Below are 13,132 nucleotides of genomic sequence, written 5' to 3' on the forward strand. Positions count from 1 at the left end.
TATTGATTTAAGGTAAGTTTTCATTTCCAGCAGCCTCAATGAACTGACAGCAAGTTGATGCTGCCATCTTGTGGTCAAATTAAAAACTGACAAAACACCCACAATACTGGCGAGAAATGTACTAATGCAGGGGTGTCCAAAGTGTTACCCAGGGGCCATTTACTGCCATTTTACGTTGACCCTTTGCATATTCCATAAATGCTTTTAAACAAAAAAAAAACCCACCAACAATTCTAACAGGAATAAAAATTAAATATTGAGGTATTACAGTCATAATGTTAAGTTTTATTCTGCCCTCTTTGACAAATACAACAGTTCAACCACAAACGCTAATAAAAAAATTAAATAAAAATAGCGCCAATGAATTCTCTTGCCTGCATGGTGGCGGGCACACAGGCCTCACAGCTAGGAGACCCAAGTTCAATTCCACCCTCGGCCATCTCTGTGTGGAGTTTGCATGTTCTCCCCGTGCATGCGTGGGTTTTCTCCGGGTACTCCGGTTTCCTCCCACATTCCAACAACATGCTAGGTTAATTGGCGACTCCAAATTGTCCATAGGTATGAATGTGAGTGTGAATGGTTGTTTGTCTATATGTGCCCTGTGATTGGCTGGTGACCAGTCCAGGGTGTACCCCGCCTCTCGCCCGAAGACAGGTGGGATAGGCTCCAGCACCCCCGCGACCCTCATGAGGATAAGTGGTAGAAAATGAATGAATGATTTTCATAGAGCACAGAAAACTTGTGCAGATTATTAGAGCCCTGTAGGGATGAAATAACACCCCCATAGTCACTTTTACATTTGTATTATTCTTTCAACTAACTAGTTAGCCTCTCCAATTTACTTACTTTAAACCTAGGAAAGGGTTTCAAACGGAAAGGAAAAAACGTACCACTTCCACATGGATTGAGAGGATAGCTTTTTTTTTTCCCCCAGTCGATCTCAGTCATAGCATGTCCGTCTCGGGGATGGCTTTGCAGGCTTAGTAGCCAGTCTCTCTGCATTGTGAGAGGTAATGTAATCTAACATCATGCCTGATAACATTACTGATGCCTAGTGACCAAAATAATACATATAACTAGTCTTTCAATGTATATATATTTTTTTTACTAATAATAGGCCATAGTCTATGATCATTTATTATTTTTTGGGGGAAAAAAGGTGATATAGTGAGGGAGTGATTTTTGAGGGACGACTGTATAATCTTTTTATTGTATTCTGTGTATACAGTATGAGTGACTAGAGGGTTAATGCAGGTATAAGTTCCCACATACAGGAAGACTCCACTTACATCACAGTCTGAGAAAGAAACCTGTACATATAACCCAAGGACAATCTGTATTTCAGATCTTTGGTACATAACATTTTTGTCGTCATCACACACAGAAAGTTTGTGTTGTGTTTATTGTGGTAAAGAAGACAAACACCTCTTGGAGTGGATCAAAATGCTCACTCTGTGTCTAGTGCATCACTAGATACTAGAACGTCTATTCTACCACATGGTCCGCTACTGGGCGGGGCCTTTGGCTGCGTCAAACATCTTCTTTCGGCCCTCCATTCCTGACATGGCCTCCACGTTCTTCCTCCAATCGCTCACTTCCACAGTCTTCTCCTGAGGAGTATATTTGGACAAAGTGTTAGCAAGAGGAGACCGTCCCAAATGTTGTCAGATGTTATCCATCTGCTCACTGACCTTCTCCGTGTCTTCCTTCTTGACGGACTTGAGGTTGGCTCGCAGGTCCAAAGACACTTTGTGTTTGGAGCCCAGCAGCGAGCGTAGGATGGCGTCGGCAGAGACCCTAACCCTTCGAAGGCTCGGTCTTTTAAACTTGCCTCGTAAGTCTAACACCTTGATGTTCAGGTCTTTAATCTGAGGACAGCGTTAGACAGTCACAGTCAATTTTTTTTATTCCATAGTATTTTAAATCTAATCTTGTAATAGCACAACTTTTTCCCAATTTAAAAATTGCATCTTTAGTCTTTCTTTTGTTACACATTTCCCATTTTTTGTCATAGTATTAAAACGGTATGCTTGTAAAGAAAAATGTTACTAGGGATGCTCCGATTGATTGGCCACCAATCAACATGAAAAAAAAAGACCCCACTACTTCATTCTCGTATTTTTTGTTTTCAATTGTTCTTGTTGTTTTTGTTAGTTCATTTATTCATTTATTTTTTACCGCTTATCCTCACGAGCGTTGCGGAGGGTGCTGGAGCCTATCCCAGCTATCTTCGGGCGAGAGGCGGGGTACACCCTGGACTGGTCGCCAGCCAATCACAGGGCACATATAGACAAACAACCATTCACACTCACATTCATACCTATGGACAATTTGGAGTTAGCAATTAGCATGTTTTTGGAATGCGGAAGGAAACCGGAGTACATGCAAACTCCACGCAGAGATGGCCGAGGGTAGGATTGAACCTTGGTCTCCTTGCTGTGAGGTCTGTGCGCTAACCACTTGACCCTTTTTGTTAGTTTTGTTGTCTAAATGTATTTTATTTTAATTTAATTTTTTAAAGTTATTTATTCATATTTATTTTTATTTATTTATTTATATTTGTATTTATTTATTTATATTTATTTTTATGTATTTAATAGATTTTTATTATTTTTATTAATTGGATAAATAATAGATTAATTATGAATGAATTGATTAATTGTTTTAGGTCGAGTTAAATCACCCACTGAATGGAAGCTAATGTTGTGTTTTACCTCTCTGGTGTTGTGCATCACTTTGGCTTCTATATCGTAGCGCTCTTCATCCACCACGTCAATTTTAGAGTGTAGTTCTTCACATAGATGCTACATAGAAAACAAGACAAAACACTAGCTGGATAAATGAGAAAGGGAAAAGAATCTTGCCAGTCAGCCATGTTTTTCTGTGTATATTTCATAATTAATACTAAACATTTGACAGCTATAGCGTCCAAGTACCTGAAGCTCCTCTAAGTTCATGGAGTTGATCTGTAACGGAGGAGCTTTTTCATCCAAATACTTGGACTTCTGCTCCTCTTTCTCCAGCATCTCCTGCTCCAGCTCCTCTTTGGCCTTGGCCACCATCAAGCTCTGTGACACAAATAAACTGCTTTATTTGGTTCATTTTGGTAATGGTTTAATTTCATTTGGACATGCATCAGATTACAATTGAATGCATCACATAATCAGTTCACAGTTCCACATGTCCAAAAGGAGTAGGAAGAAGCAAAGCTTATTAAATCCTACCCCTCCATCTTGTACTTTTACAATCAGTAACCGTTACATTTGTTCACTTCCTGCTTTCCATAATACAGTTTAAGCTTTTTTTTTTTTTATAATGTACCTCGTACCGAAGTACGAGGTGATATGACCATACAATGACATAATGTGTACCATAGTAAGTGTCAATATAGTGATATGTATAGCACATCATGACTGGTTCAAGACTCTTCATCCTTGTATTTAGCAAACATCAACTGCTTGTATTGTTTCTTGAATTGGCTCATCGTTGTGCATTGTTTGAGTTCCTTACTCAATCCATTCCATAGTTTGATTCCACATACTGAAATACTATGGCTTTTTAACGTCGTCCTAGCATATACGTAAGTGTTTTGACTGAAGACTCACCTTTAGCATGAGCTTGCGAGAGGCGGAGATTTTCGATTTCCTCTGTAGAAACAATAAGAAACATATATTAGAATCAGTTGAGCATTAAATATAAACAATGTGTTAGAAGGCTTACTTACCTCAGGCCTGTTGGAAGCATCAGAAAGAAAAGACAGTATTAAAAATAGAATATCATCATCACAGGGAATGTATTTGCTAATCAGGCTGTAAAAATAAGTGATGACTGGGTACAATAAACACAACAACGTACACTTTCTCAGGCATCTTGGCTGTCAGAGTAGACCCTGAAAGACAAAAATAACATCTTTTACCACTCAAGAGCTTTGGAGTCGGGGGGTTGGGTGGGGGGGTGCCCCCAAAGGGTCTTAATACAGTTTCCATTTTAGTTCCACTATAGAAACATTCCACCGCATTGACAAGTGTTCCAAGAATGGAACCGTCCTATCAGGGGGTGTGTGGAGGGGGTCTTATCTTGCATTGATCTTATCATTGTGTGTCTGCTGCATTTAGTATGTCTTAGTTGTAAAAATGTTGGCTAACATTAAGTTGTCAACGCACACCCCCAACTTGAGCTGATAGCATTCCTACCTCAGACCAAAACAGCAAAGTGATGGCAGACATGAAAGAACAACACGGCGACTAATGTTGCCTGACTTACCGGCCATTTGACTTGTCGTCTGTATTTATATTAATTATGTTTTTTTAATTAGACTCAAGATAAAATGGGTGAGTGATTTAAAAAAAAATATTTATATTTTCTTTAGGGTTTTTTTTGTGAGTGGTGGTGCTAGTTATCAGAATGCTGTAATTTAGGTTAGTATATGGCAAGAAATTATGAATTTTAGAATGGTATAAATTAATCTATATAACTCAGTCCTACCATGAACCAAACAGTACCTTGCTATGGCAACACTCTAGCTAATTAATAAAGGTAACACAAATTCTGAATAAATCATTGAAAATATTGTTAATTAATTAAAAACCAAGTATATCTATTTAAAACTCTAAAGTGTATTAATAGTTGGCCTTACCTCTCCGTGAGGTTGCAGACAGACAAAAAGTGATGGAAGGAAGAGCAGGCCCAATATTTATCCCTCACCATCCCTTTTGTCCCTCCTCCCTCGGTGGGTTTAAATAGTGACAACACACACACACACACACACACACACACACACACTCTTGCACTGTCCATTCTTATTGTTAGTGGTGCAACTTATACTAGAATAGTGGGAGTAAGGACAGTTACTGTATGTATTCCATCAAACATAACATCTATAATACTATGAATTATTAAGTATAAGTATTATTAAGTCAATACAGGTATAGTGGAACCTCTTTTAGCATCATCCATTTGTTGTAAAATATCAGACATAAGCTAACTGAATCAAATTTCCCACAAGAAATAATGTAGTGCGGTGTGAAAAAGTATTTGTCCCCTTCTGATTTCTTTTTTTTTTTTTGCATGTTTGTCACTTAAATGTTTCAGATCATCAAATAAATGTCAATATTAGTTGATGACAAAATGAAACTTTTATTATTAAGGAAGAAAATAAATCTAAACCTACATGGCTCTGTGTAGAAAAAAATGATCACTCCTGTACTCCCCATTAAAACCAAGATTAATGGAGAATTGGTTTGGGAAAAGGGTCTAAAGCTTTGGGACTCCAGCAAACCACAGTGAGAGTCATTATCCACAAATGGCAAAACATGGAATGGTGGTGAACTTTTCCCAGGAGTGGCCAGCTAACCAAACAGACCGCAAGGTTGCAGCAACGACTCATCCAACAGGCCACAAAAGACCGTCAGACCTCACTTGCCTCCATGGTCAAAAACGGCCTGCATGGCAGAGTTCCAAGACCAAAACCAAAACCACTGCTGTCTACCAAAAACATCACAAATGATTGGGCGATATCCCAGGAGGGCAACAAAAAAGGGACAAATGAAAATTCATTTAATTGGATTATCTTCTTTTGCAGCAGCGGCTAACATTTCTGACACATTTTGTATTTTTATGGCTATACTGTAGTCAGGCAAAGTTCCAGAGGCCGACCGGATCACTAACAATGCAGGAGTCATTGCAGCTGATTAAAATTCCACATTATATATGGCGGGCAGAGGGATTAACTTAATGCATGTGTGAATGTGCTGGAGTGTCTCCAGGAAACTGCCTTTTAACTGTATAGATGTCACAGAGCAGCAGCCTTTCTTTCTTATAGACCACATGTGTACTATAATGTAGCATTATAAAATATCATGGACAACACATAAGAGCTCATAATCACAAAAAATAGAGACATTCACATTCATCTGCTTCAAGTTTTGTAATCAGGTTTATGCAGTACCACTACTACTGCTTTAGTTTCAAATTAGCTTCCACCATTATACCAAGTCAAGGCCCCTCTGCTGCCCTCTAGTGGATATATAAATACTTACAAAGGAAGACTGGATATGTTGAATATTTAGACTTGAACATATACAATACAGCAAGTGTGTCCAAAGTGTTGATGTTTTTCTTTAAAAAATGGCACTTGACACATTCTAACAATACAATTCATCAATCCAATAAATTATAAATAATAAGATTAATAATTAATATATATTAATATAATTAATATAATTGAAGATAAGTGACAGAAAATGGATGGGTAATAAGATTAATTATACATATAATTCTATAATATAAATTATATGATACACATTAAATAGTGGTAACATTCCAAGAAAAAAAATGTAAAATGAGGATTTTATTTTGGACAAACTCCATTTATTTTCTATGCCGCTTATCCTAATTTAGTTTGGGGGGTATGCTTGAGCCTATCCCAGCTAACTTTTGGCAAGAGGCACATATAGACAAACAACCATTCACACTCGCATTCAAATCAGTGGACAATTTAGAATCTCCAATTAACCTAACATGTATGTTTTTGGAATGTGGGAGGAAAACGGAGTACCCGGAGAAAGCCCACGCATGCATGGGGTAAAGTATGTAAAATATCAAAATGGCCCCAGCATCTTTTTAGTGAAAAAAGGTTTGAGCACCCCTGCAGTACTTCAGTGTAAAGATACTAAATCAGTGCAGATTATTGGGATGTAGATCGGGCCTTCTTACATAAATTGCATTTTAAGTGATATGAGAAGATATTAAAAGATTGAGGTACACCACAGAGAAAACACATAGAACAAGTTAAATAAATCAACACATATACGTATATGTATGCTATATGGTACATGTTTTGCATGTAGTTTTCATATGCTGCATCATTCCAAAGAAGATCAGGACACAATGATTCCATCCCTTGAAATAAAACCTTGCAGACACTGACACAGATGCTGGATATTTATTTTGCATGTCACTAAGATTACATCTGGCATGCGAGGCTTTATGACGAATAGGACTGGAGCAGGAATGTCCGAATCCGTAAAGTATGCGGTCTGGACTATTTGTTGTGAAACACGCTGACCTTATCCTATTTGGTTTTGGCCAACTGAAATGGGATTTGTCTGGCACACTATTTTTTTCTTAGTGTACTTCATAATTTAAAATGTATTTTTCTAGAAAAATATTTACTTTATATAACCTTTATTCACTGAGAAATTTTATTGCCTTGTAGAAAAAGGTTCCTTGCTGAAACTTGAGCATGTCTTCATGATGTAGCTGAAGATAGAGTATATATATGACGCTATTATGTCTCGTAAATTGTAATAAAAATTGAATATGTAATACACATGAGCTTGAAAGCACGATTAAGATGATCTGCATGCGTGTTGATGGACAGAAGCTCAACATGTGATGAAACGAACAAAATGGAGCCGGGAGGTGGATCCAGGCTTCACTGGGAGTGAGCCAGAGCTCCTGCACCTTGACCAAAACCAAATCCCTTGGGACCAAAGTTCTTGGCGTAGCAACCTGCATACCAACATACAAACAATAAGAAGGAGAGCTCAAAACATCATGGAAGACATAACACAAAGACGTTGCTACTTTTAAATACTTTGCAGGAACCACAACAAGGCACAGTTGGCTCTTTCCCTACCATGTATTATGATGTTTTATGGTTTAATATTAGTCCAATATTAGTTTAAAAATATGCATTTTGAAGCAAATTTGACATTTTTTGCATCTTAAGCACTTTCAAGCATAAAAGTGGCTAAATGACTGTGGGTTACTGTAGCTGCAGTTACCCGCTACAAGCTAAAACCCAACTCTGAACCTCGTCCGACACTTCCTATCTGGCTGAAACTCAGTTCCCCATAGGGAACACATTTATTGCAACACACATGAGTCTTATTTATGCCTTATTTATTCCTATTTACTCTTATTATCTCTGCTATATTGGGTAAACCGAGTGTAAAGGTAACTATAGGGGTGTTAGTTCATGTCTAGATGGCTCTAATAATGTAAAAAAAACTTATTTAGAATAGTCGTTAAGTTCTGTATGCTCTAACTATGGAAATATTCAATTTATAAATAAGGAATCTGACTTTGCAGAAATGTATTTATTATGGAACCAATTAATCACAATAAACGAGGGATTGTTGTTTTACAATTCTGCAAATAGTATAAACTGAACAGAGTGACATTTAGCTCTGAGCTTCAGCTATCGATCTTGCACGAGTTGTCGTAGTAGCTCTGCCTTTTCATACCTTTACAATAGATCTCGCCATCTCAGAACGCCACTTAACTACTTTGACATTTTGACATGCAGTATTTCTCATCGAGAATCAATTTGTTGGAGTTTATTTACTTTGAATGTGACGTTTAGCTCTGAGCTTCAGCTATCGATCTTGTTCTAGTTGTTGTAGTAGCTCTGACTTTTCATACCTTTACAGTAGATCTCGCCATCTCTGTCCGCCAGGGTGGTAGACTCAAGTCCTTTGCCGCAGTTAGCACAACGGAAGCAACCTTTGTGCCACGACTAAAAAGAAAGCAAAAAGAAATCTGCGGTAAGAAAACGAACCCTCGATAAATTCTCTACATTCTTGTCTTAGCATTAAAGGGGACATATGATGCTAATCTTCCTGGGTTTGTATTGAGTTGCGGTTTCCTATAGAGCAGATACACGCCATAAAACCCACAGAAAGCTTTCTAGATCTTCCAGATTCTGCACCTTTTTCTGCAGTGACTTCTTGCTTCTGACCCAAACCGTTAATTTACTCCACCTCTGGCGCTCTTCCATGTAACGCCCACTACGTTGTGATTGGTCATACTCCCGAGGACTTCCGGATATGTAGGTCCGCGTTTACTGAGTACAGGCAATCTGCAGTTGCATTGGTGTCAGTAGAAGTCTGTGTTAATAAAAACTCCTTCCAAAACATCAACAGAGCTCACTTCCTAATATGAAAACCTCATTATCTGATGCATTGGCATCATTTAACACGAGAATACAACATCGTAACAACATTCTTAAGTCACAAAAGTGGAAAATGCATCACAGGTCCCCTTTAAGAATCATCCAGATCTTCCTTACATTGCCACCTCCAATAACCTTCTCTGCTGCGTACACGGTTTTGCCACATCGTGGACAGGCGTCTGAGCCGCCGGCTTTCTTGGCGAACTTGGAGGTGTTGGGGTTATTTGTAGGACGGTGTGGAGATTCTCTGTCAAAAAAAGTACAACTTTAGGAATGGAAGATTTTCTACAACGTTGAGGCAAATCATAATAATAATAATGATAATATTAATAATGATAATATTAACAATGATGATAATGATGATGATAATGATGATAATAATAATGATAATAATGATGATAATGATAATGAAAAACATTATCACACCAAATTACAGGTTTGATTTAATGATGATGATAATAATAATAATGATAATAATAATGATAATAATGATGCTAATGATAATGATGATAATAATAATAATAATGATGATAATGATAATGATAATGAAAAACATCACACCAAATTATAGGTTTGATTTAATGGTTATAATTATAATAATAATGATAATAATAATGATGACGATGATAATGAGGATGATAATGACAAGAATAATAATGATAATAATGATGATAATGAAAAACACCAAATTACAGGTTTGATGTAATGATAATAATAATGATAATATGATAATAATGATGATAATGATAATAATAATAATGATGATAATGATGATAATAATAATAATGATGATAATAATAATAAACATTTATTGGTAGAAAATTCGTAAATCAGTCAGGATTATATGAAGGAAAATTTTGGCTACTGCAAAGAAAAAAAAAGGTAAAATCTGAAAATAGTCATTTTAGGACAAATTTAAAAAAAATATGAATAATAAAATATTTTTCCTCATATTAATTTCTGCAAAATAAAATTTCTTTTCTCACAGCATAACAACCTAATTGTCATACAATTACGACTTCTTATCAAATAATGATATTATTGTCAAAAAAAATTTTTTTTCATTTTGGCTATCCTACTTGTTTGTTGAGGATTATAACAATTATACAATTAATTTAATAAGTCTTCTTCTTACACTTGGGGTTTAATTCCGAGTCCCACTCCCGTGTCCATGCTGAGGGTCCCCGCTCCTCCTCCAAAGCCGTAGCCTTTTGGCCCATACTTCTTGCCATAGCATGACTTGCAGTAGATCTCATCCACGTGAACGGCCACTGTTGTGCTGTCCAGGTTCTTTTTACACACCACTTCCAATGAACAACAGTGTAAACAATTTAAATTATATTTTGGCGTCTATCACAGATATAGATGCTTTACAGATGCTTAACTTACCTAAAACTGTGTGACATTTCATAGAAAACCAAATACTAGTGTGTCATAAGCTTGAGTGGGTGTGTGTGCAGTGTTCACTTTCCTTTTCCATGTAAGGAAGCACAAACCTTCGTCACATTTCTGCAACATCCATATAAGGACTAAGATGTGTTAACACTGATGTTTGCGGACACTCCCTCTCCTATCTGCATGCCAGAATCCCCCCCCCCCCCCCTCCCCCCTTGACACTTTTTAGGTTTGTTTATGCGGCGTGTCATTCTACCACAGTGGATTAACTTACTGCACAGGAAGCAGGATTTATGCCAGCTCTTCCCTTCACATTGCACTTCCTCGGCAAAGTAGACATTTTTCTGGCAGCAGCCGCATTTGTTCCCTCCTCCCAGAGGCATCCTGTGAGCATACAGGTTGTCAGTTACTATGTCTTTAAAAGGAGACTAAGCTGGGATAGGCTCCAGCATGCCCGCGACCCTCGTAAGGATAAGCGGTAGAAAAAAAAATGGATGATATCCAATGAATTCCACAACAGGAAGTAGGAAAACGCTTCGAATGTTTCCGAAACTGCTCAGCAGTGTCAGTAATGGACTTTATCGCTCTTAGTAAACATCACATTCCTTGACTTTGATGTTGTGTTTGATGTTAAAACAAACACACAACTTAAACTGCAACCATCTGTTTCAATCTTCTTTCCGAGATGTTATTAGAATTGATTATCTACAAACCTGGACCTCGAAACTAAAAAAAAAAAAAAAAAAGTTGAGTTGACTTCTGAAGCTTCCTACCTGCACCGATGCTGGTCCGCAGTCTGTGCTGGTTGACTTTCACTAAAGATGTCCACCGTTAGTGAAGAACCGAGAGGGAAGCTGAGGGAACACTGAGCTGATCAGTGGGAGGAGTCAGGAAGGTCACATGGAGGTGTGTCTGTCTGTCTGTGTCTTTTATCTTATTAGCAGTGGTGTGAAAAAGTTTTTGCCACCTTCACGATTTTTTTTTTGTGCATACAAATGTTTCAGATTAAAAAAAATTAAGTACTAGTGAATATGAAAGGAATTTTAAATTTGACTTTTTATTATTTTTATTGTATTATTTTATTATTCATTATTATTAACTATTTTATTTATTAATAATATTATTATTATTACTTTTTATTAAAATTAAGTATTAGTGAATATGAAAGGAATTTTAAATTTGACTTTTTATTATTTTTATTTTATTATTAATTATTATTAACTATTTTATTTATTAATAATAATTATTATTATTATTACTTTTTATTATTTTATTATTATTAATTATTAAAAAAGTGATTGCCACCCTGTTAAAACATAACTGATTAATTGAGATCCAGAAAGCCATTTCTAAAGCTTTGGGACTCCAGCCAACCACAATGAGAGCCATTACCCACAAATGGTGAAAACATGGAACAGTGGTGAACCTTCCCAGTAGTGGCCGGCCAACCAAAATGACCCCAAGAGCGCAGCGACACAGCTAAGAGGTCACAAAAGACCCCGCAAAAATATCCAAAAGAACTGCAGGCATCACTTGCCTCAGTTAAGGTCCGTGTTCATGACTCCACCATAAGAAAGACACTGGGCAAAAACGGCCTGCATGGTAGAGTTACAAGATAAAAACCATTCATTCATTTTCTACCGCTTATCGTCACAAGGGTCGCCAGCCAATCACAGGGCACATATAGACAAACAACCATTCACACTCACATTCATACCTATGGACAATTTGGAGTTGCCAATTAACCTAGCATGTTTTTGGAATCCTTGGAGAAAACCCACGCATGCATGGGGAGAACTCCACACAGAGATGGCCGAGGGTGGAATTCAACTCGGGTCTCCTAGCTGTGAGGTCTGCACGCTAACCACTCGTCCACTGTGCAGCCAAGATAAAAACCAGTGCTGACCAAAAATAACAAAATTTGGCCAGAAAACATCTTGATGATCACTTTTGGGGAAAATACTCTGTGGTCTGACGAGACAAAACCTTTTGGAAAGTGTGTCTCCCATTGCATCTGTAATGCCGCATTTCCGAAAAAGCATGGCATCTGGAAATTGCAGTCAAGGATAAACCAGACTTGATGTTTTTTTTCCCCATAATGCCAAACAAGGAAGTCGTGTGTTTGAGGTGTGGCCATGGAATCCATGCACAGATGTTCCTCCAACTAAAACACATCCAAAGCCATGTCATCATCTTGTGCACCGTCATTGTTTAAAGACAGTCATCATTGTGTTTGGAAACTTTTGACTTTGAAGAAAGTAATAAAAAAAAAAAAAACTACAATATTCCCTTTCTTGCAATTGCGGTATTTGCAAAATATAAATATTTTTGTTAATCCTAACTGACCTTAAACAGGAAACGTTTAGTCTGATTCACACAGAAACACTCCTATTTTTGGTTTTTAGCAATTTGAAACAAATTAGAATTTTATACTGGATCGGAAAACAGTTGCATCCAGACAGGAATTGGTCAGTGAGTGAAAGCGATGTAATACACAAGGCACACATACCTGTAGCGTTGAAGTAGTTTTCTTCCGTTTTCCAAGCTCATCTAGACTTATGAGAAGGTGGAATTACGTCTGCGAGTCATTTTGGAGTATAAGGCACCAAAATATTAGGAGAACTTTGACTGGGTTGAGTCATGCAGTTGAAATATTAAGATGTCATGTTGGCTTCTCATCAAAGCTCACTTCTGGTCACATGACGGGGACTGGTTGATGACATAGTTTTTTTTTTTAAAGCAGCAGTTTGCTTATCAACATGGACAAAACAAGTAAATGTT

The 13,132-nt window shown here is 37.3% G+C and overlaps 3 protein-coding genes across 4 annotated transcripts in view; 1 reads left to right on the forward strand and 2 right to left on the reverse strand.

Moving 5' to 3' along the window:
• nav1b (neuron navigator 1b) overlaps nucleotides 1-13,132 on the forward strand; it is a 74,056-nt gene that overhangs the window by 6,552 nt on the left and 54,372 nt on the right. The window lies entirely within an intron of this gene.
• On the reverse strand, nucleotides 1,189-3,665 carry LOC131106483 (troponin I, slow skeletal muscle-like). The gene is made up of 5 exons (XM_058055584.1): nucleotides 3,606-3,665; nucleotides 2,937-3,068; nucleotides 2,715-2,804; nucleotides 1,692-1,868; nucleotides 1,189-1,610 (listed from the first exon to the last, which is right to left on the reverse strand). Exons 1-5 carry the CDS (start codon nucleotides 3,612-3,614, stop codon nucleotides 1,506-1,508), a joined length of 513 nt encoding a protein of 170 aa, XP_057911567.1. The 5' UTR covers nucleotides 3,615-3,665; the 3' UTR covers nucleotides 1,189-1,505.
• On the reverse strand, nucleotides 6,929-13,029 carry csrp1b (cysteine and glycine-rich protein 1b). 2 transcript variants are annotated; one of them, XM_058055582.1, is made up of 7 exons: nucleotides 12,861-13,029; nucleotides 11,125-11,205; nucleotides 10,626-10,735; nucleotides 10,092-10,260; nucleotides 9,074-9,203; nucleotides 8,428-8,521; nucleotides 6,929-7,512 (listed from the first exon to the last, which is right to left on the reverse strand). In XM_058055582.1, the coding sequence occupies exons 1-7, from the start codon at nucleotides 12,899-12,901 to the stop codon at nucleotides 7,436-7,438; spliced, it is 702 nt and encodes a 233-aa protein (XP_057911565.1). In that variant the 5' UTR covers nucleotides 12,902-13,029; the 3' UTR covers nucleotides 6,929-7,435. The 2 variants fall into 2 exon arrangements, with proteins under 2 accessions (XP_057911565.1, XP_057911566.1); XM_058055583.1 differs by lacking the exon at nucleotides 11,125-11,205 and having other exon boundaries at nucleotides 12,861-13,028.

Source organism: Doryrhamphus excisus, chromosome 18 (assembly GCF_030265055.1).
Source record: "Doryrhamphus excisus isolate RoL2022-K1 chromosome 18, RoL_Dexc_1.0, whole genome shotgun sequence".
Classification (NCBI taxonomy): domain Eukaryota; kingdom Metazoa; phylum Chordata; class Actinopteri; order Syngnathiformes; family Syngnathidae; genus Doryrhamphus; species Doryrhamphus excisus.

Coding starts and splice junctions, on each gene's coding strand:
- LOC131106483 (XM_058055584.1), bottom strand. Junction 2,805..2,936: donor TGAACTTAGAGGAGCTTCAG/GTACTTGGACGC, acceptor TTTTCTATGTAG/CATCTATGTGAAGAACTACA. Junction 1,611..1,691: donor AGAAGGAAGACACGGAGAAG/GTCAGTGAGCAG, acceptor TATACTCCTCAG/GAGAAGACTGTGGAAGTGAG.
- csrp1b (XM_058055582.1), bottom strand. CDS start 12,901: ATGAGCTTGGAAAACGGAAGAAAACTACTTCAACGCTACAG. Junction 8,522..9,073: donor AGGTTATTGGAGGTGGCAAT/GTAAGGAAGATC, acceptor CTTTCTTTTTAG/TCGTGGCACAAAGGTTGCTT. Junction 7,513..8,427: donor TGGCGAGATCTACTGTAAAG/GTATGAAAAGTC, acceptor GTTGGTATGCAG/GTTGCTACGCCAAGAACTTT.